The following is a 19428-nucleotide window of genomic DNA, read 5'->3' on the forward strand; positions in this document are numbered from 1 at the left end:
ACAGCCATCCTTGTTCGCCATATGCTGTGGAGCCCCAGAACCATGATCAGGTCCTAAGGAATGTCTCCATCGTTTTCAATTGGTAGAAAACGGATTTCGTATGGTGTTATTGGTAGGTCTTTCTTTAGAGTCCTTTGCAAGATGTCCCAGTAGAAGACTGGATCCCAGCAATCAATAAATACATGATCTACTGTTTCTGGTTTCTTGCATAATATACAGTTAGTTGTCCATGGAACGAATATTCCTTTTTCCTCTAACCAAGTCTTAACTGGGAGCGTCCCTGTATGAAGTTTAAAGAAGAAGGTTTTAATGCTGGGCTTAATATTCATCTTTTTAACTCTCTTTAAAACATCATTTCCTGGGCCTCTACAGTATACTGTTCGGTACCTGGGTGTTGGCAACATTGCATCCAGTAGGTCTCTGTACAGTTTTTTTCCTTTGCACTGAACTTAAGTACTCAAGAGAAAATTGAGCCTTTAAGATTTTGGAATGCAAGTACAACTTCTCGCCAAAACCCAGTTACTGCGCGTCCACCGTCATTGCATGATGAAACAATAAATTCAGGTAAGGCATTGCCTAAGTGCACTTGCATTACTGTGCGCAAAAATGAGTCTTTCTGGTCCCGCAGAAAAATAAATCGCGACACGATTTGTCTTAGAAACAGGTGAGACAGGCCTAATCCACCATTACAAACAGAATGAAACAAATTCGTCCTACTAGTTCGTTCCCAACTTGCCCCCCAAATGAAAACCGCGAACACTCTGTGAATTTTTTGCAGATTTGTGTGTTTCATGAACAAAAATTGGAGTACGAACCACACCTTGGATATCAAGAAAAGATTGCAGACAGTAGCGCGGGCAACCATGGACAAATTACGGCCTTGACAGCCTTGCGTCTTTTCCCTGACCCTTTGTCTCTTGACGCCAGTACTGTTCGCTATCTTGATAGCTGTCAAGTGGCATACCTAGATACTTCGTAGGCAACGATGTCCATCGCATGTTTGCAAACGTTTCCGGTCTTTCGTTCCAGTTACCATGCCAAAAGCCAGCCGATTTCTCCCAGTTAATCTCACAGCCAGTTGCGGTGCAAAAACCACCAGCAACCTCGACTGCCTCACTTACGCTTTGTCGGTTCACACAGAAAATGGCAATATCATCCGCGTACGCAAGTACTTTCACTTCGGATGCTTGTAGCTTGAATCCACGGATTCTTTCATTATTAATCAGGCTTAAACAAAAGGGCTCTAGATACAAGGCAAATAGAAGAGGGGACAATGGACATCCTTGCCTCACTGACGATCGCACGGCTATTGCGTCAGTAAGACTTTTATTTACAATAATACGGGTAGAGCATCCAGCGTATGCCATTTTGACTCCATCTACGATAACACTTCCGATATTTACATGCTCTAAAATGGTGAAAAGGACGTCATGTGAAAAGTTGTCAAATGCTTTTGACAAGTCAAGCTGTATCATTGCTAAATGTCTTCCGTCTGCATCGCAACACTCTAAAACGCATCTTGCTGTGTGTAAATTCGTACAGATAGTGCGGCCCTTAATGCTGCACGTTTGGTGTGGACCTACCAACTGTTTAATGACACCTTGCACCCTCCTTGCCAATACTTTCATAAACAATTTATAATCCACATTTGTGAGGCTTATAGGCCGATAGGACCCCACCGATAGAAGTTTTACTGCATCATCAGATTTAGGAATTAAGACAATATGTGAAGCTTTGAAAGATGGCGGCATTTGTTTAACATGATATGCTTCCTTTATTACGCAGTACGATGCCCTGCTGGCTTCTGATTTGAATTTCTTGTAAAAAGCAGCCCCTAATCCGTCAGGACCGGGTGATTTTCCAGCGCTCATTTCTTCTATAGTCTGCTCAATTTCAAGTACACTGATTGGTTGCTCAAGCCTGGCTTTAACTTCATCCTCAAGCCTGGGCATGGTCTGCAAAAACTGACTTTCGAATTGTTCTTTCCTTTGCTTAGCCCGCCCAAGTAGCTCACTATAGTACTCTACAAACGCTTCTTTGATAACCTCGCATTCTGTTGCAACTTCGTTATGGTGAAGTATCTTTTGAATTTTGTTTTTTTCCGCGTATCTTTTCTCGTCACCGAGTGAGCGCTTGTTCGGTGTCTCGCCAACCCATAATCGCTCTGCTCGTGCTCACACAATAGCTCCCCTATATCTTTCTTCATCGATAAGCTCAAGTTTATTCTTAACTTCTTTTATCTGCTTCGACCACAATCCAGGCGTCCCGCTATCTAGGTTCAGCAACAAGTTGAGTTGACAGTGCAGATCTTACTCATTCTCTTTACTGACATGTCGTAAAATGGTTGCTCTTTCTATTGCTTTCATTTTTATATTGTTCTTAAAATTTTCCCACTCACTCATCCAGTCCCCTGATTTGGTCGCAAACAGTGCGTTGAACATTTTCTTTACTTCGTTCACATAGCTCTCATCATCCAAAAGTTTAGAATTAAATTTCCAAAGCTCCCAGTTAAATTTAGATTTATTTTCCTTTGCTCCTATGCAAAAAACTACTAGGCTGTGATCTGTAAAAGACACGTGCTTAACTTCATAACTTCGGCACAGAGGCACGAGTTCTAGGGAAAGGTATGCACGATCTAGCTTCGCATGGCTTTCTCTTTGGAAATGGGTGTACTGGCGTTGTCCACTAGGTGATAAAAGCCAACCAACGTCTTCTAGATGATACTCTGCGGTTAACGTCCTTAATAAGTGTGCGCGCTAGGGTCTTTCACAGGATGAAGTTTTACGCGATCTTTAGGCATACATACACAATTGAAGTCACCCACCATAACAACACATCTTTCACCCTTCAAATGCTGTTCGAACTGCTCGAAGAACAACCTACGCTCCCCTTCATTATTAGGTGCATAGACGCATATCATACGCCATTTCAAATTACAGAAGGAAAAGTCAACAACAATCAGGCGTCCAGAAGGGCACACTGTGACTGCCTCCTCGACAATGCCCGGACTGTTGCGAATAAAAATAACACATCCTGCCGAATTGCCAACAGCATGACACACACATACATTGTACCTATCTCTGAATGGTTGCACCATGCGGTCCGTTTGTTCTTCACTTTCTACCTTCGTTTCTTGTATAGCGACCAAGTCCAATTCGTTTTCAAGAAATAGCCGACTAACTTGATATTGCCGCCGCCTCGCTGTCATTCCGCGAACGTTTAAGGTGGCTATACGTAACGCAGACTGGAGGTTTACTGCCATTTAATTGCAAAACAAAAGGACCGCACAGCGCTTACCACGGCAGTCTGGGAAGCAGTTGAGCATGTGCACTTGCTTTTTTGGTTGAGCCCGTAGCCACTGCGAAGAGGCCTTGCTTTTCGGTCGAAGCACCTTGAAGGGTTTGTCCAGTTCCTTGTGCACAAACTTCACAATCGCTCTTTGCTACGAGGGCGGTGTCCCGACCGTATTCCGGTCGAGGGAGATGTTTGGCTTCGGTCTGAAGCTAGGTCGCCGTGGCATGACGGCTTTGGGGGGCGGTCCCTCGTTGTTAGTGTAGTCAAGGCCGTCTCCTGCTCCCACGCTGTCCCCGTGCGTTCTTTTTGAGTTCACAGTTAATTCCATCGGCTCCCGCTGACTTCCATTGCCTGCGGCTGACGCTGCTCTTCGGTCACTACTAGACGCAGCCTTCGTAACTTCAGGTGACTGCATGCCGTCCTGGGTGTGTTCGTCTGGCTGGCCCTCCGACAAGGTGCTCTCGGAGGACTTCTCAGCAGCCTCCGAAGGCGTCTTTACTTGTGTAGCAAGTGACTGGCTTTTCGTGTCGCGGCTTGCGGCCTGCGTGGAGCCTTCAGAATTTTCGGAAGACGCAAGACGCGTTAGGGCATCGCGTGGACACTTCTAGCCGCCCTTTCGCTGCTTCCTCGGCGTCGGCTTCATCCATAATGAGGTCTGAAGCGTCCTCTTGTTGCAGTGGTCCAGTAACACTCGCGTAAGTTTTAACGCACATGTCCTCCCGATGACCAAAGCGCCTGCATCGGGTGCAACGAGGAACACGACACTCGCGTCTAATGTGCCCCGCAGTCCGGCACCGGAGACAAAGCGGAGCTCTGCCCGGCACTACAACCAGAGCCAACTCGCCTGCTACGCGGAGCTGGTGCGGGAGGTCATCCACCGAAACACCGGATTTCAGCTTGAGCCCAATTACTCTTGTCGTTGATGCTTTGTCCGCAACGCCACTGACACGCCACTTTTCTTTCGAAATGTCCGTTACCTTCCCAAAAGGTGCCAGGGCAGATCGCACGTCGTCGTCATGGACACCGTAGACAAGCCAGTGCAACTTCAGCCTCACGTCCTGGTTCATTGGGTCGATGATGACGCATCGTCGTTCCTTCACCTTGAAATCACGCAGGGCCAACATTTTCTTCATCCCGTCTCCGCTCTTGAATGTAAGCGCCCAGACGTGATTCATCTGGTACGCCCCCAAGGCAATCACCTCGGGGAGCATATCCAGACTATCCAACGCATCGCGGAAGTCTTCCACGCGATACGGCCGACATCTCACATCGGCATGCAGAAAAACAGTATTTAAAACATTCCGACCTGATGGCAGTTGAGGCAAAATGACTTGATAATCCTGGTCCGGTAAGTCCGCAATCCTGTTTCCGCGACCCAGCTGGGCCGCTGTTACCGCTCCGTCGGAGCACATGATGGCACGTCCGTTCGCCTCGGCGGCCGGAAGTAGAATCCACTATACCACCGACGCCGGACGGAATAGCTGCATTTGACATTGGCTTTTCTGCTTTGACCATTCAGACCAGCTGTGTGATGTGGGCTGCAAGTTCTGCTATGATGTGACAAAAAAATAAAAATGCTGCGTCGGCCGGGAATCGAACCCGGGTCAACTGCTTGGAAGGCAGCTATGCTAACCACTATACCACCGACGCCGGACGGAATAGCTGCATTTGACATTGGCTTTTCTGCTTTGACCATTCAGACCAGCTGTGTGATGTGGGCTGCAAGTTCTGCTATGATGTGAAAAAAAAATAAAAATGCTGCGTCGGCCGGAAATCGAACCCGGGTCAACTGCTTGGAAGGCAGCTATGCTAACCACTATACCACCGACGCCGGACGGAATAGCTGCATTTGACATTGGCTTTTCTGCTTTGACCATTCAGACCAGCTGTGTGATGTGGGCTGCAAGTTCTGCTATGATGTGACAAAAAAATAAAAATGCTGCGTCGGCCGGGAATCGAACCCGGGTCAACTGCTTGGAAGGCAGCTATGCTAACCACTATACCACCGACGCCGGACGGAATAGCTGCATTTGACATTGGCTTTTCTGCTTTGACCATTCAGACCAGCTGTGTGATGTGGGCTGCAAGTTCTGCTATGATGTGACAAAAAAATAAAAATGCTGCGTCGGCCGGGAATCGAACCCGGGTCAACTGCTTGGAAGGCAGCTATGCTAACCACTATACCACCGACGCCGGACGGAATAGCTGCATTTGACATTGGCTTTTCTGCTTTGACCATTCAGACCAGCTGTGTGATGTGGGCTGCAAGTTCTGCTATGATGTGACAAAAAAATAAAAATGCTGCGTCGGCCGGAAATCGAACCCGGGTCAACTGCTTGGAAGGCAGCTATGCTAACCACTATACCACCGACGCCGGACGGAATAGCTGCATTTGACATTGGCTTTTCTGCTTTGACCATTCAGACGAGCTGTGTGATGTGGGCTGCAAGTTCTGCTATGATGTGACAAAAAAAAATAAAAATGCTGCGTCGGCCGGGAATCGAACCCGGGTCAACTGCTTGGAAGGCAGCTATGCTAACCACTATACCACCGACGCCGGACGGAATAGCTGCATTTGACATTGGCTTTTCTGCTTTGACCATTCAGACCAGCTGTGTGATGTGGGCTGCAAGTTCTGCTATGATGTGACAAAAAAATAAAAATGCTGCGTCGGCCGGAAATCGAACCCGGGTCAACTGCTTGGAAGGCAGCTATGCTAACCACTATACCACCGACGCCGGACGGAATAGCTGCATTTGACATTGGCTTTTCTGCTTTGACCATTCAGACGAGCTGTGTGATGTGGGCTGCAAGTTCTGCTATGATGTGACAAAAAAAAATAAAAATGCTGCGTCGGCCGGGAATCGAACCCGGGTCAACTGCTTGGAAGGCAGCTATGCTAACCACTATACCACCGACGCCGGACGGAGACGCCGCATTTGACGTTGGCTTTTGCGCTATGCCTATTCAGACCAGATGTGCGATCTCGACTGCAAGTCCTGCTGTGATGTGACCTCTGTGATGTGATCCCTCTCTGATACTAACTACTCCGATTTGTAGGATCACTGTCGCAACTGTGAAAAAGATAAAAAGAAAAGAAAAAAAGAATTGCCGCCCTTTAGTTGCGAACACTAAGATTTTATTTCGACACCGGCCGGGATAGAACAACAAGAGAGCTGATGGAGGCCTACTTGATCCCTGATCCAAAACAAGACAGTCGTAATGTATAATCCAGCCTTCGGTAATATTAGTAGATAAAGATGTGTCGTTCCTTGATAATTCATAATCTTGTCCTTAATTTTCAAGTGTGAGGGGAGGAAAACGCCTTTAGAATCATATCATCCACTGATTCTGACTTGTGATATGTTTTGACCTCTTGCAATGTGCTTCGCGGAAGTGCTACAGGCTTCTTGTTATCACTTGAAAGACTTGTATAAGGATGAGCTTCTTTCCGATAAAATTTAGTTGCGAGCCAGCACACGTCTTGGTGTCCTTTTCTTTTCATCTGGTCTGTCTTCGCGCTGCACCTTTCCAATGCGTTCGATTATTTCTGAGGTTTCGCCATTCGTGACACATGTATATTCCTCTTGGTTAAAAATTTTTTTTGTAGCTACATTTTCCAAGAAACCGTGATCTAGATTCAATAAGTAGGATGCTTCCTCTCTAGTTATAAAAAGAAGAGTCGTGATCCTACTTTTCCAGTTTCGATATATTTTCGACGGCAACGCCACATATCGCCGACGTGGAATTTTTCTGGTGTGCGAGGCCCCTAAGCAACCGTGTTGAAACTTGTTTGGGTTCTTATCGTTTATTATTCGACATGTTGATCGCAGGCCTAGTCATTTGTAAAAAGAAATTTCCAAATTAAGTGAAAAGTCGAGCGGCTTTATCGCCAACTCTGTGCCTCCTTTTCAGCTGGTTCACATTAAAAGAACTTCAAAGACGCCATCTATCGTGTGTAACATCGGCTGTAGAAGCTCTTCCCCATATCTAGGGCATTCAGATGACCATTTTTATGTTTAAATCAAATAATACGTTACATCTCTTTTGCAAGCTAAATGTGGCGGCCTCATGAATGAATTCGGCCTTATGCAAGCGAAGTATTAATTTTATCTGCTTACATTTTGAATACAGAGAGCGTGAAAAGTAACAAGTTTCGATGTTTCCGAGAAGCCTGCGCATTCTTTTAGGCTTGCCGGGAAAACATTGACGCAAGGCAGCCTGGCGTCATTTTTTAAAACAGAAGCATAAGCTATGATGAATGATCTGTCATGAATGCGAGGAGCTTTCTCGCACTCAAGCAATAAACAGGAATAAAAGTGAACGAGGAACGAAGGAGGAAGATCCATAGCACATACATTCACAAGGGAGGCTCCAGAGCGTTGCTCGGGCAAGGCGGATTGAAGAAAGTGCGAAGGGTGGAAGAAATGAAGCTTCAAAAACTAATGATCCCAAGTTGTGCACATTAGGTCAGCGAGTGTTAAAGAAAACAAACGCGTTCAAGAGCCGCGTTTTATATGCGAAACATGTCAGATCTTCTCAGCTTGAAATTCTAAGCTGAGTATTCTAGTTATATGCAGCGTTACAAACAGTACTTCGCGAAACTTTGTTGGATTTGGGAGCACAGACACAAGCGCAGCGCAGCCAACTTTGATGCTGGTATGGACTAGTGTACAGAACACATTTTTGGCAGCGAAAAGTGAAAATGTTACTTGCACATTACACTGACTAAACTGTTAATATAGTCAGTGCGGATCAGAGCTTATAAAAAAGAATGGCTAAAGTGTAGGCCATGTAGGAGACTCAGAGGCTTGTATTCAGATATAACGGCTTGCTTTGTCTTATATGATGTACCGTAGTTATTTTACTATTTTCTCTATTCATTCTGGTCCCAGAGCTTTCTTCCCGAGCTCAGCAATTGTGTTGACGTTAAATTGCGTGCTGTTTGAAGCCGATGACTGCGTTTCCTTTCCAGCGAATACTTATGCAGATTTCACATGAAAATAGCGTGTATAGAAAATCAAGCCAGTGCCTCAATTGTGGTTGTCTCATAGAGTAGTGGTTCTTGATTTGCATTTGGTGAATGCGACACAAACAAAATTATAGCTTTTGTTTCAGTTCGTTCTATGTTGGGCGTTGGTGCCAGACCGCTCTAAAGTCTCGTCTCTCTGTCGTCAGAGTTTTGACTTTGTTTTGTGTGCGACCATCGTTGTTGCTACCACCGAACAGAATGCATTAGCATGAGGGCTGAGCACGCTTGCCAATTGTCCAACTTGATTTTCTAAATAACCCTGCCGTGGAGGCCACTTTCGATGGAAGCGAAAAGCAAGGTGCCCGTGTGCTGAGCGATTTAGGTGGTCGGTAAAGAACCCCAGGTGGTCAAAATTTCCGGCGCCCTCCACTAGGGCGGCTCTTATAGCCTTAGTTGCTTTGAGACGCTAAGGCCCACAAACCACATAAAGCATGAAACATGCATTCATGCTTGTTCTGGTAGGTGGTAGGAAGTGGAAAGGCATTTCATGCACTTGTTTTCTGTTTGCAGGGTTTAAAAGAATTCCAGCGGTCTTATTTTGCGATTCTACGCTACAACTACCCTCATTTGGAAGACCTTTACGGATAAATTGAATAAAATAAACAAACTGGCGGTAATTCTCACCCAGGGCAAAACAACAAGAATACATGCACTGCGGAGCAGGGGTCGGCAAGCTAAGATTGCTGAAAATTATAGCGAATATTTTCTGGTTCATACTTAAGCTGCTATTTAAAAAAATGAGGGTATAATAGACCATGTACCTGTGTTTGAGAGATAATCCGTATTTGATCAATAAAAGATTTCTACCAGTGTCCACAGACGAAAAAAGTAAGAGAGAAAAGTATTTTACCGTTGTTAGCAGATTACCAAGTCTATTAAATGCAATGCCACAGTGGGAAACTAATCAGCTAATCTTTTAAGTTTTAAACGTCCAAATTTAATGGTGCTTGAATCCTTTATTTAGGCAAGGCACAAGAATAGGATGTTCCACTCATTGTATTCCGAACGAACGATGGCTAATATAGGTCGATATGGGAATGAGTGACCACCACTTTGTGGTAACAATCAACTTCCTCGACGACAGAGGTAAAAGTGTATTGCACAACGCTGCACAATGAGCTGTAAATCAATAAATAACTTACAAACATCAGCCTTTGTGGTTCTAAGTTTCTGTATTGCGTATATGTAGTAGTATGTTTCCCTGAGAATTTTGTTCTGGTTCTAGTTATTCGTTTCTCGATGGGAAAATTAATGTTCGATATCACTGTTACGCACCTGTATCTTGTGCCATTTGCTGGTTAGTAGGCGAAACGGGACACAGGGACAACGCTAGCGTACGCAGTAGAGATGCGGACATTAAAATTTAGGTGCGAACTCGCAGGCGAAAAATGACACGCGTTGTCCCAAAGTGATCGCACGGAGTACACCTGATCTGTATATAAAAAGGAGAAACCATCACAACAACAACAGCATGCTCTGGGTACCAGCAGCGCAAGCAGATAAGTTTCTTCCGTTCGTGAGAACGTAAGGACAAATCGCTGACAGCTGCCCGTAACACAAAACAGGGAATGAGTACTGCCATTGCGGCAACGATAAATAAACTTCTATGGGAGGCTGGGCTGGTGTACGTACTATATATGAAAAGGAATTTTCTTTTTAATTTTGACGATCTTTCTTGAAGCCGCAAGAGGTTAGTAAAACGTGATACAGATGAGTCTCTGTTCTCAAAAGCGACGACATTCATCTCTGTGTGACGGTTACCAGAAGGATCTCAGGCAACCCAACGACACTCAGACATCTTCGCGAAAACACGGGCTGTGAGACTTTGCGCGAAGTATGGAGTGGACCAGAATAAAAAAACAACAACAATAAAGCCGATTTTGTTGGCGCCCGTAAATCAGCAGCTCTATAAGACTCGAGGCGCAGAAGCGTCGCAAAGTCTTCGGATGTCGAATACTAGGAAGTGTGAAAACACGCCATAAATAGAGCGGTGGCTCACAATATATGTGCGGGTACATTCCACTCAGTATAGAGCACAGCAACTGCAGCTTCCTCCTTCTTTGGTTCGTCTTCGCTATATGTACCAACGAGTGCCGAAGCGGCGATGCTGGAAAGAGCGCGTTTTATTTATGGGAGGACGTGGCAACGCGACGATTGAACAACAAACGCCTCCACAAAGCCCTCGTTTCCTTTACAGGGAGGATTCGATGGTAAAAAACAAAAGCCGTTGTGGGAAAATTCTACAGCGAGAACTCTTTCGACACCCTCCTTGCACATTGTCTACAGCGGCCGGTAAAAAAATAAAGAGAAAGGAACAAGCCGAAATAATAGCACGAGCGAAAACTCACAAAGCAGTCGCAATCCTTCATTATCGGAAGCCGAAGTAAAAGTGTGCGGCGTATATACTGCTTTAAAACTTTCATATTAGACAATGTATTGTGATTCAACGGCTATCAGAAAGCCTGAAAGATGGCAATGGCATGATTTCGTGCGCTTTCGGCGCGTGTGATGGGCGAACGTGATCTGGACAGCACTGAGCGACTTATCAGGGATGTGGCGCAGGAGCCGTTACTGCGGTATCTTGCGTGTCAGCTATTTAGATTTAAAGTGAGCGGTCAGAAAATTGTGATTTAAGGCGTATATATGAGTATAGTGAAGGGTTGGTTTTCCTCTCTCCAAGTGTCTAGTAACAACGCATGCAGTTTCGCTGCATTGTTTCCAAGCAACAATTGTGGCGCACGTGCACGTCCATTAACTTGAATTATTAGCAAGTGAATAGGGCGAGAAGCAGTTCTCAATATCCTTTCTGAATCTGCACCCCGCAAACATTCAGTAGCGCATTCTAACTTACGGTAGCAGCATTATCGATCCTAAATATTTACAAGCGGTGACACGTTTTTGTTGTTTCATGTGCTGAGGTTATCGAGCAGCTCCTCCTAATGACGCTAAATAAAGTGTGCCTACAAGGGTGCCAGGTTTGGATGTATCTCAGTAGCTTTCACTGATATTATATTCAGCGTTGGCTCTAACTCCCATCGAGGCTCCATGGACCTGCAAACATTCTTTCGGCTCATCGTGATAAAAAAAGGCAGTTGTTTTGTCGAGTGTATCGTTAAGAAAAGTTTAATGATTGCTGCTACCAGCTGAATTTTGAAACTTTTACATTCGTCTTTGTCGTCATACACTGTGTGGAGGAAGCGAAGTTCTTAAATGCCAATACAAAGCCCAAACACGACGAGGCAGGAATTGCGCGGCGAGATAGACGGCGACAATAAGCGCTGCCGGCATGCTCGTGCACACATCAGAAACTAATAATCCCTACTATTCCACTGTCACAGGTTAAGTTTACTTCATTATCTAAGATCCGGCCCCAAGTTTCGGTTTTAGAAAGCCTATGGTCTATTTATGCTCCGAATGCATACTGCGTTCGATTGATAGCCAAGAGAGAAACGATCCTCTCGTCATTATAATGCATAAATCACAAGAAAAATTCAGAAACCTGCGCTCTGAAGGGACGCAAGACGATAGAAAGCCTATCCCTGTGGTCTACACTCCAGGCGCCAATTTTATTGTCACGCCATATTGCCGCTCAGTGTCTCGCCCCTCCCTGCCTACTATAGCTTTATTCATTGAGGCGCGTCACAAAATACATTGACGCCACCAGCTCAAATGTTAACTATTTTATGCTGTCAGGAGGCTCACTAACGCAACGACGAAAATACGTCTTGAGCAAATTCATGAACTTTCCTAAGCGCAATGCGCGAACACAAAAGAGATTATGCATAAAAGAAAAGCAACAATCGATGATTAGTTTGAAAAACAAAACAAAACATAATGTTAGTTATTATGAATGCCACCAAAGTAAATATATAGTGCGCCTAATAACTTGAACATTTTAGATACATTATATTTCTCTTTGAAAGTATATTACGTCATCATGGATTCTTTATCACCGGACGTAGAATAATGCCTAAAGAATGATGCAAAGTTCACGGGACCGCTTGCTAAAAACTTCCAAGGGAATTTTAGCATGTGAGGCTCATACCAAATATAATGAAACAGAACAAATGCCTCTGAAGTATTTGAAACTGACACTTTTACTGACTTGATAACAGATTGCTGCCTGATAATAGACTCCATCAAATTCAAGACAAAGTGCAAATAGCTCGTTGACTACCCGAAGGTCAAATATGAGAAGGGTTGTTCCATGACGCGAAATGCATGGCTTGGGGCGAACTGCAAACACTGCTGGCCGCAGCAGAGCAAGAAGCATGGGGGATCGCATGCAAACGCCGCCGGCAGCCAGCGTACCACTCTCCGCATACGGGCTTACACTGGGACACTGGGGCACTGCGGACACAGGAAACCAGTGTGCAGGGAGCGGTCTGCCCCCCTCTCTCCTTTCAGCTAAAGAAAGAAGGACTAGAAGGAGACACGGCATCCCTCATGCGGTGGAAATGTTTGATATCCTATGTCGCCATGTCGATTTCCTAATGAAGCGGGAAAGCTAAACGGGTGATACCCGAGGCGCACAGAGTCTCTAGCTCTGGTTCTCTCCTGTGTGGGGGTTGAAAAAAACAGGCCTAGGACGTTCCTGTATACTGGCAATTGAGAGTACATATACAGTGCTTGGACGCTTTTTAGGAAAGGCAGAGAATTAAATGCTGAATTAAGCTTTTTGACCTCCTTCATATAAATGCGGCTGCATGTCAAGGCACGTGAATTGTACCGCTTTCATGAAGATTGGTTTGCTTTTGTGGGGTTTAACGTCCCAAAGCGACTAAGGCTATGAGAAACGCCGTAGTGGAGGACTCCGGAAATTTCGACCACCTGGGGTTCTTTAACGTGCACTGACATCGCACAGCACACGGACGCCACTCCGTTTCGCCTCCATAGAAACGCAACCTTAGAAACAAAGGCAAGTACAAAGGTATGGCATTAGTAAGAATTAGGTTCTACTTTGCTGTCTCTTAAGCAAAGGATGAATTTTAAGAAAATAGAAAAAGAGAATAGCGACCTCAACGACTAAGACTGTCTAGTAAGACACGACACTGTAGCCAGGCCATAGCCCAGACTAAAAAAGACGCTATGAAGAATTGGAACAATGGCTAGTAGGTCTTGGTAGCCGATTATATCGCTGTGGCCGCCTTCCGTGAGTTTCCTCTGAAAATGGGCAGCGATCAAGGGCGACTAGGTCTCATATTCATGTTGTCATCACCGAGATGTCGACAAGTCCAAACCCCTGCCGCCTCGTTATGGCTATCGGATTGAATGTGAGCGGTCAGCAAATGATGATTTGCGGCGTAACACGAAGTACAGAGAAGGGTTGGTTGTCCTCTCTCCAAGTGTCCAGTAACAACGCATGCAGTTTGATTTGCTGCCCTTTAACGACACATCATAATTGTGATGCTGGCTGCTGGGGGACAGTGTTGCAATGGCCATGTTATGGTCCAGATTCGCCGATCCAGATTCGTCGTTATTCTTGCTGCTCAGAGTGATAGCTCTCGAGATTTGATTTACGACATTCACTTTATCCGAGACTTTGATTCTGTTGTCAACTAGTTACTTCCTTAAACAAATATCTACTTTATAGGCAAAATCGCGACAGATTTAACTACAGTAGTATCTACATTGTGTTTCCATTCTTGGCGGTACGCTGCTGCAGCGAAGAAAAACCTTTATTAAGGTCGTCTGTAATGACTTGAATGACTAATAAAAAGTCCCACGTGCTAATTATGCAATCCTGCTTTAGGAAGACATCTTTGTCACTCGCGACCTGATCACAGTTTGCGAGGGCTGGTCTGCGATACTTGCTACCAATGGTTTTCATTGAGCGTCGGTATCTTTCATGCCTTTATTGCAAAGTGGCACTTTAGCTGAAAATGGTGGTTGTGTTCAATACCTGCGCCGTCTAGAAGCTCTAAAAGGCGCAGTTAACAACATAATATGCCTCATGAACGATAAAGAGGAGCAGTAACCACTCGGCCACCAAAAAGTTCCTTTAGCGTGCACCCTTCACGAACCCAACTAGCAGTCGAACAAAGCAGTGATGAAAAATGAAATTCAAAAGCCTAATTGGATGGAAAAAAGCCCTAAGCTCAGCCAATGGTTTTCAACAACAGATCGTATGAGCGACGAAAGAGTTTCCACCGTGATTTTTACCCGATACCGCGCTCAGTAACTAACCGAAGCTGGAATTAAAAAAGGAACAGAAGCGATTAGCGAGGTAGAAGTCCGTCATCAATTAGCTGTAAGGAGTAAAGCAAAAGAATTCAGGACCTTGCTGCAGAATAGATATTAATATTTAACTGAGGTAGATGGCCTTAGTCCAGAGGCAATGAATGGTGCCTACAGAGATGTAAATTGGGTGCGCACAGTGTGAGAGAGTACCATTCAATTATCTAAGAAGACAAATATTTGTTTAGGAAACATCAAAGTATAAAACCCTCCAATCCAACCGACAGAATAGAACTGGCATAGCTATCAAAATAATAAACAGCGCCAATAAGTAGGCACGATTATCATGTTTCGACCAAGAAACTGGAAGTGAATAAAATGCAAATGCAGCAGATTCTTGACAATGTTACTGTTTAACATTATCAAGGAGCCAAATGTTCCTGAACCCTGAAAAGAACAGATGGTACAATGGGGTTGAAGGTCTCGAGCAAAAGTATTGATTGCGGGAATCACACACACACACACACACACACACACACACACACACACACACACACACACACACACACACACACACACACACACACACACACACACACACACACACACACACACACACACACACACACACACACACACACACACACACACACACACACACACACACACACACACACACACACACACACACACACACACACACACACACACACACACACACACACACACACACACACACACACACACACACACACACACACACACACACACACACACACACACACACACACACACACACACACACACACACACACACACACACACACACACACACACACACACACACACACACACACACACACACACACACACACACACACACACACACACACACACACACACACACACACACACACACACACACACACACACACACACACGCACGCACGCACACACACACACACACACACACACACACACACACACAGACGCACATACACCAGTGTGTTTGGTACCAAGGATCTCGTCATGCGTAGAGCGAGAATTCATAGAAAATTCTTATCGAATCACATGACCCCCAGTATACCTCCTGTGGGCATACACTAAGTTGCGCAAAAGGATCAACCCTGATACTCCCAAAAATTCTCGGTGAGGCTAATTTCATTATGTCTTGCCCATACGGTAACAATGCAAGATTTTGATGTGTTTGTATCATATTTAGTGTAATTCCCCCAAACTTTGTTTGCGGACTCTGGATGCCTGTCTGTACAGGCATGCTTTTACGTCAATTTAAAGCAGGTCGATGCCTCTGGACAGTAGCGGTGTCTTAAATTGACTGAATGGATCTAGAAAGCATACATCAAAATATTTTCTTGCCACTTCTGATCTGAAGACGTCACTCCCAACTAGTCAGTAAATGCATTTAATGACTGATTTCATAATTTTTCCTTTCATGGCGCCTCTAATGTTATCACATTAATATCATCGCTTGATCTCAGTCGAACATTCCTTTTCAATCTTTCTTCAAGGCGAAACTCATAGCAATACTGCTACGCCTCTGTCCATTAACACAACAATGGGAATGGAATGTCTAAATATCTTCAATTTTGTTTTCAACGCACATGTGAAGGAATTTAGATATTTACGGCCAGATGGGCTCACGCCCATTGGCCGCTCTACCTAATTTCTGTAGAGAGAGAACAGTGTAGAGATCAAGATGAGCGTCGATTGTGTAGAGTGGTGGGGTAGGAGTTTCGGAGCTTTGTCAGTCGCCAGGCATGTCAGTCGCATGTCAAGGAAACGTAGCAGAAGCATTAGTTCCAGTGCGTGACTCCTCAATGACTGTCTGGGAACCTCAAGTACACCACAGGCAGGCCTAGACAGCCTAGACGACGCAAAGGTGTCGAGGAAATTTTGAAGGGTAAGTTCGGAGAGGCGAGCCAGATACCCAACAGTGGCGGTAGAGGGAAAGGGTAGGTAGAGAAATGGGAGGCTAGTTTCAGGCAATGTTGTATATTTTGTGAAAACATGCACCGCAGGTGTGTGAAGAAGCAGTAGGTGTGCCAAGTAGAAGAAGCAAGCGCAGCCATATTTGTCAGAGGACAGGATAGTAGAGGTCATTCGCCTTACAATGGTATATAGAACAGGTTCAGCGATCCCTCTATACACATAACAAACCTTATTTTCGGCACATACCTGTGGGTTTGCAAACATATGTAAATGTACGGTGCCTTGCATATATTAGGAACTTTCATAAAATTGACGGCACCTGCGGTGGCACCGCGAACTAGTTTATGGAGGGTTGACAGCTCGTGGAACCTTTACGCGGCTATTTTACTAGTATATTGTCGACGCATACAGATGCTATCACAGTTTGCGTATGATAGTTTTGGCGATAGTCACTCCACCGCCGCCAGACTGCAGCTGTGCTGCGACCGTGCTGATGGAGAACTCGCAAGGCAGATTTGCACTGTGTGCTACTGCTGGCGCTGCATAGCAAGTATACTTCGAGTCTTCGTTCGCAAGCGTCGCAGCAAAGTGAAACTTCAGCAGAACTTCTGCGTGCCTTATCGTAGGTAAAGGGGATGAAAAAGTCAGAAGATGGCATTCTATCACTTTTTCGCTGACTGCTTTTGAAACAGAATGCAGCTTTGGATGCGGAAACTGGAGATTGGCAAGCCAGGCACAACGTCGTTGTTTGTTTGTTCTCATATTCAAAGGAAACGACCTCCTTCTCCCAGGGGGAAAATTCGGTGCCATTATAGATTTGTTTTCTCAGTTAATCGTGTCTGCTGGTTTAAACGCGGCTCGTTGCAACCATAGCGGTCTCAACATAGTACCCCGTCGTAACCCAAGATGCAAAAAAAAAAAGAAGAAAACTGTCGGCATTTTATTTTTCCCCTCTATGTAACTAACATTCGCGCCGCTTTTTCTTTACTGTAAACACTCCTTTTTCAAGGTCTGAAAATAAGACAGCGAAGTGAAAAGAGCGCAATGGCAGTAGAAGGGTGCATCTGTATTTGATGTATTGGCAAGTTCCCTGAAATTGACACTATGCTTCGAAGGCTCCGTGAAGTTCTTTAAGAAGAACAGAACGGAGAGGCAGGCCGAAGCGATTCGTCGGCGAAGGGTATGTCTGCACGTGCTAGACGCGATAGACAAATTTAATTTAATCCGCTTCACGCCTCGAAAGTAGATTACCGGCCAGTGAAAGCAATGAATGTCCGCGTCTATACTACAGCCATCGTCGTGTCTTCTTGGGTGCGTATCCCGAGTTCAAGTCGCAACATATGTATACACGCTAGTCTCCAATCTGTCGCGCTGTCATCTGTAGAGGAAACGAAACGAAAGTTTAAACCAGGTGCTGGATCATGCAGTCTATACTCGAGCGTAAGAGATACTGCTTAGAAATGAAAGCGAGGAACGAGATCATTTCCGTAAGCCCAGTAGTTGCTTGTTAGCGCAATAAGGGAATGCTCTTAATGTACTGTTGCTACGGAGAGGTTAGCACAAGTGACTTGTGACCATAGCAAAAAAAAAAAAAAACTTGCGATGCGTGGCGCTATTGGTACCGTGCAAGTCGATAGTGAGATTTCCAAAACAATCCATTTTTTAAAATGGGTGTGGTCGGTACAAAATAGCGCGACCGATATCTTGCATCTTAAATGATATATTGTTCGTTGCTTACCAGTAGAGTCATGCGCCAACATTACAGATTCCTTTTGTTGTTGTTGTTGAGATGCTGTTGGGAGCAGCCGTATTTTCTTTATGGCAGCCTTCCCCCAAATCCCACACTTTGAAGGACTTAAGCTTTCGTGGTCCTGGGACGTATACGCATTAATGCGCATTTCTTTTGACAGTGCATCGACCAACGAATTTTTGAAAGGGATAGCAGCGATAAAGATACCGGTCATTTGCTTCATTGTGATCGCTTCCGTTAAGAACTAAGTAACAGTATCCGGAGCTTGCGCATGAGGACTACAGAAATATGTTACTTAACGGAATTAATTAGGTAGCGTAGTTTTTCTTCTGTGACATGGCCGGGTCTGTTCACTGGAAGAACCGCGTCGTTTCATGCATATCGTTACGGTCTCGTTGCAAATCTGGATACGGGACTGCAGGGTTCGGTCAGGTCCTTTCTTACGACAAGCGTACGGCTTGAGCTGTTGAAAGCAGAACACGCGCCAGGATGTCAGAATGTGTTGACGGTTATTGTGCCATTACTAATCCCACCTTCCAGGCTGGCGAAGACTTTCCGCAGCTGTCCAATGTCGTCCACTGATTGCAGTGGCGCGTACTGAAGGAGCCAGCCTTCTACGTTCTCAGGGTGAGTACTGCAGAACGGATTCGGTACTCATTTTTTGTGGAGGGTACAACATGGAGCATCTTGTAGAGGTAGTAAAAGAGCAAGCGCCAATGTATACACTCCAAGGGGGAGGCCTAGAAATATTCGAGTCGCTCAGCGGACTGCCGTGTCGGCAGTAGATGCCGGAGGTCCTGATCATGAAGACCAAGCGTTCTGCACGAAACATATTTCATGAAACAGTCGAGGTGAGCCAACGCTAAGCACAGTTGTTTTTTAAACACGTGGAGCAGAAATCGTTCTAGCTCTGAGAGAGCGCGTGTCATTTCCTTCCACTAAAATGTCATCGTCTTCAGCAGCCACCTGACGACACGAGGTTGCAATATGCTGTAATTACGTAGTTGTCAGGTGTTCATATGCTTCTTATTTTTTTTTCTCCACACCGATCTCGCCCTTGCTACATGGATCATTCTCTAACGCGCGAATAATACTTCGTGATCAGATGGTAGAAAACTGTTTCCTTGGTAAGGACACGTAGTCACTAAAGCTACAGTGAATATTTAGGATGACAGCCAAGGATGTGAAGTACCGTCCTCTAATTTGAAGGCCTTCTGTTCTTTAG

The 19428-nt window shown here is 45.2% G+C and overlaps 1 protein-coding gene and 8 non-coding genes across 9 annotated transcripts; all 9 read right to left on the reverse strand.

Moving 5' to 3' along the window:
- Positions 1 to 3848: 3848 nt before the first annotated feature.
- Positions 3849 to 4748, reverse strand: LOC146174082 (uncharacterized). Its single transcript, XM_084585324.1, has one exon. It carries the CDS (start codon positions 4704 to 4706, stop codon positions 3849 to 3851), a length of 858 nt encoding a protein of 285 aa, XP_084441450.1. The 5' UTR covers positions 4707 to 4748.
- Positions 4749 to 4872: 124 nt separating this feature from the next.
- On the reverse strand, positions 4873 to 4944 carry TRNAG-UCC (transfer RNA glycine (anticodon UCC)). Its single transcript has one exon. It is a non-coding gene; the product is annotated as a tRNA-Gly (tRNA).
- Positions 4945 to 5053: 109 nt separating this feature from the next.
- TRNAG-UCC (transfer RNA glycine (anticodon UCC)) lies at positions 5054 to 5125 on the reverse strand. Its single transcript has one exon. It is a non-coding gene; the product is annotated as a tRNA-Gly (tRNA).
- Positions 5126 to 5234: 109 nt separating this feature from the next.
- On the reverse strand, positions 5235 to 5306 carry TRNAG-UCC (transfer RNA glycine (anticodon UCC)). The gene has a single exon. It is a non-coding gene; the product is annotated as a tRNA-Gly (tRNA).
- Positions 5307 to 5415: 109 nt separating this feature from the next.
- TRNAG-UCC (transfer RNA glycine (anticodon UCC)) lies at positions 5416 to 5487 on the reverse strand. Its single transcript has one exon. It is a non-coding gene; the product is annotated as a tRNA-Gly (tRNA).
- Positions 5488 to 5596: 109 nt separating this feature from the next.
- On the reverse strand, positions 5597 to 5668 carry TRNAG-UCC (transfer RNA glycine (anticodon UCC)). The gene has a single exon. It is a non-coding gene; the product is annotated as a tRNA-Gly (tRNA).
- Positions 5669 to 5779: 111 nt separating this feature from the next.
- TRNAG-UCC (transfer RNA glycine (anticodon UCC)) lies at positions 5780 to 5851 on the reverse strand. Its single transcript has one exon. It is a non-coding gene; the product is annotated as a tRNA-Gly (tRNA).
- Positions 5852 to 5960: 109 nt separating this feature from the next.
- Positions 5961 to 6032, reverse strand: TRNAG-UCC (transfer RNA glycine (anticodon UCC)). Its single transcript has one exon. It is a non-coding gene; the product is annotated as a tRNA-Gly (tRNA).
- A 111-nt stretch (positions 6033 to 6143) lies between these two features.
- Positions 6144 to 6215, reverse strand: TRNAG-UCC (transfer RNA glycine (anticodon UCC)). The gene has a single exon. It is a non-coding gene; the product is annotated as a tRNA-Gly (tRNA).
- Between the last annotated feature and the right edge of the window lie 13213 nt (positions 6216 to 19428).

The sequence above is a fragment of the Amblyomma maculatum genome, chromosome 11 (assembly GCF_055883805.1).
Source record: "Amblyomma maculatum isolate TAMU_Amacu chromosome 11, ASM5588380v1, whole genome shotgun sequence".
Lineage (NCBI taxonomy): Eukaryota > Metazoa > Arthropoda > Arachnida > Ixodida > Ixodidae > Amblyomma > Amblyomma maculatum.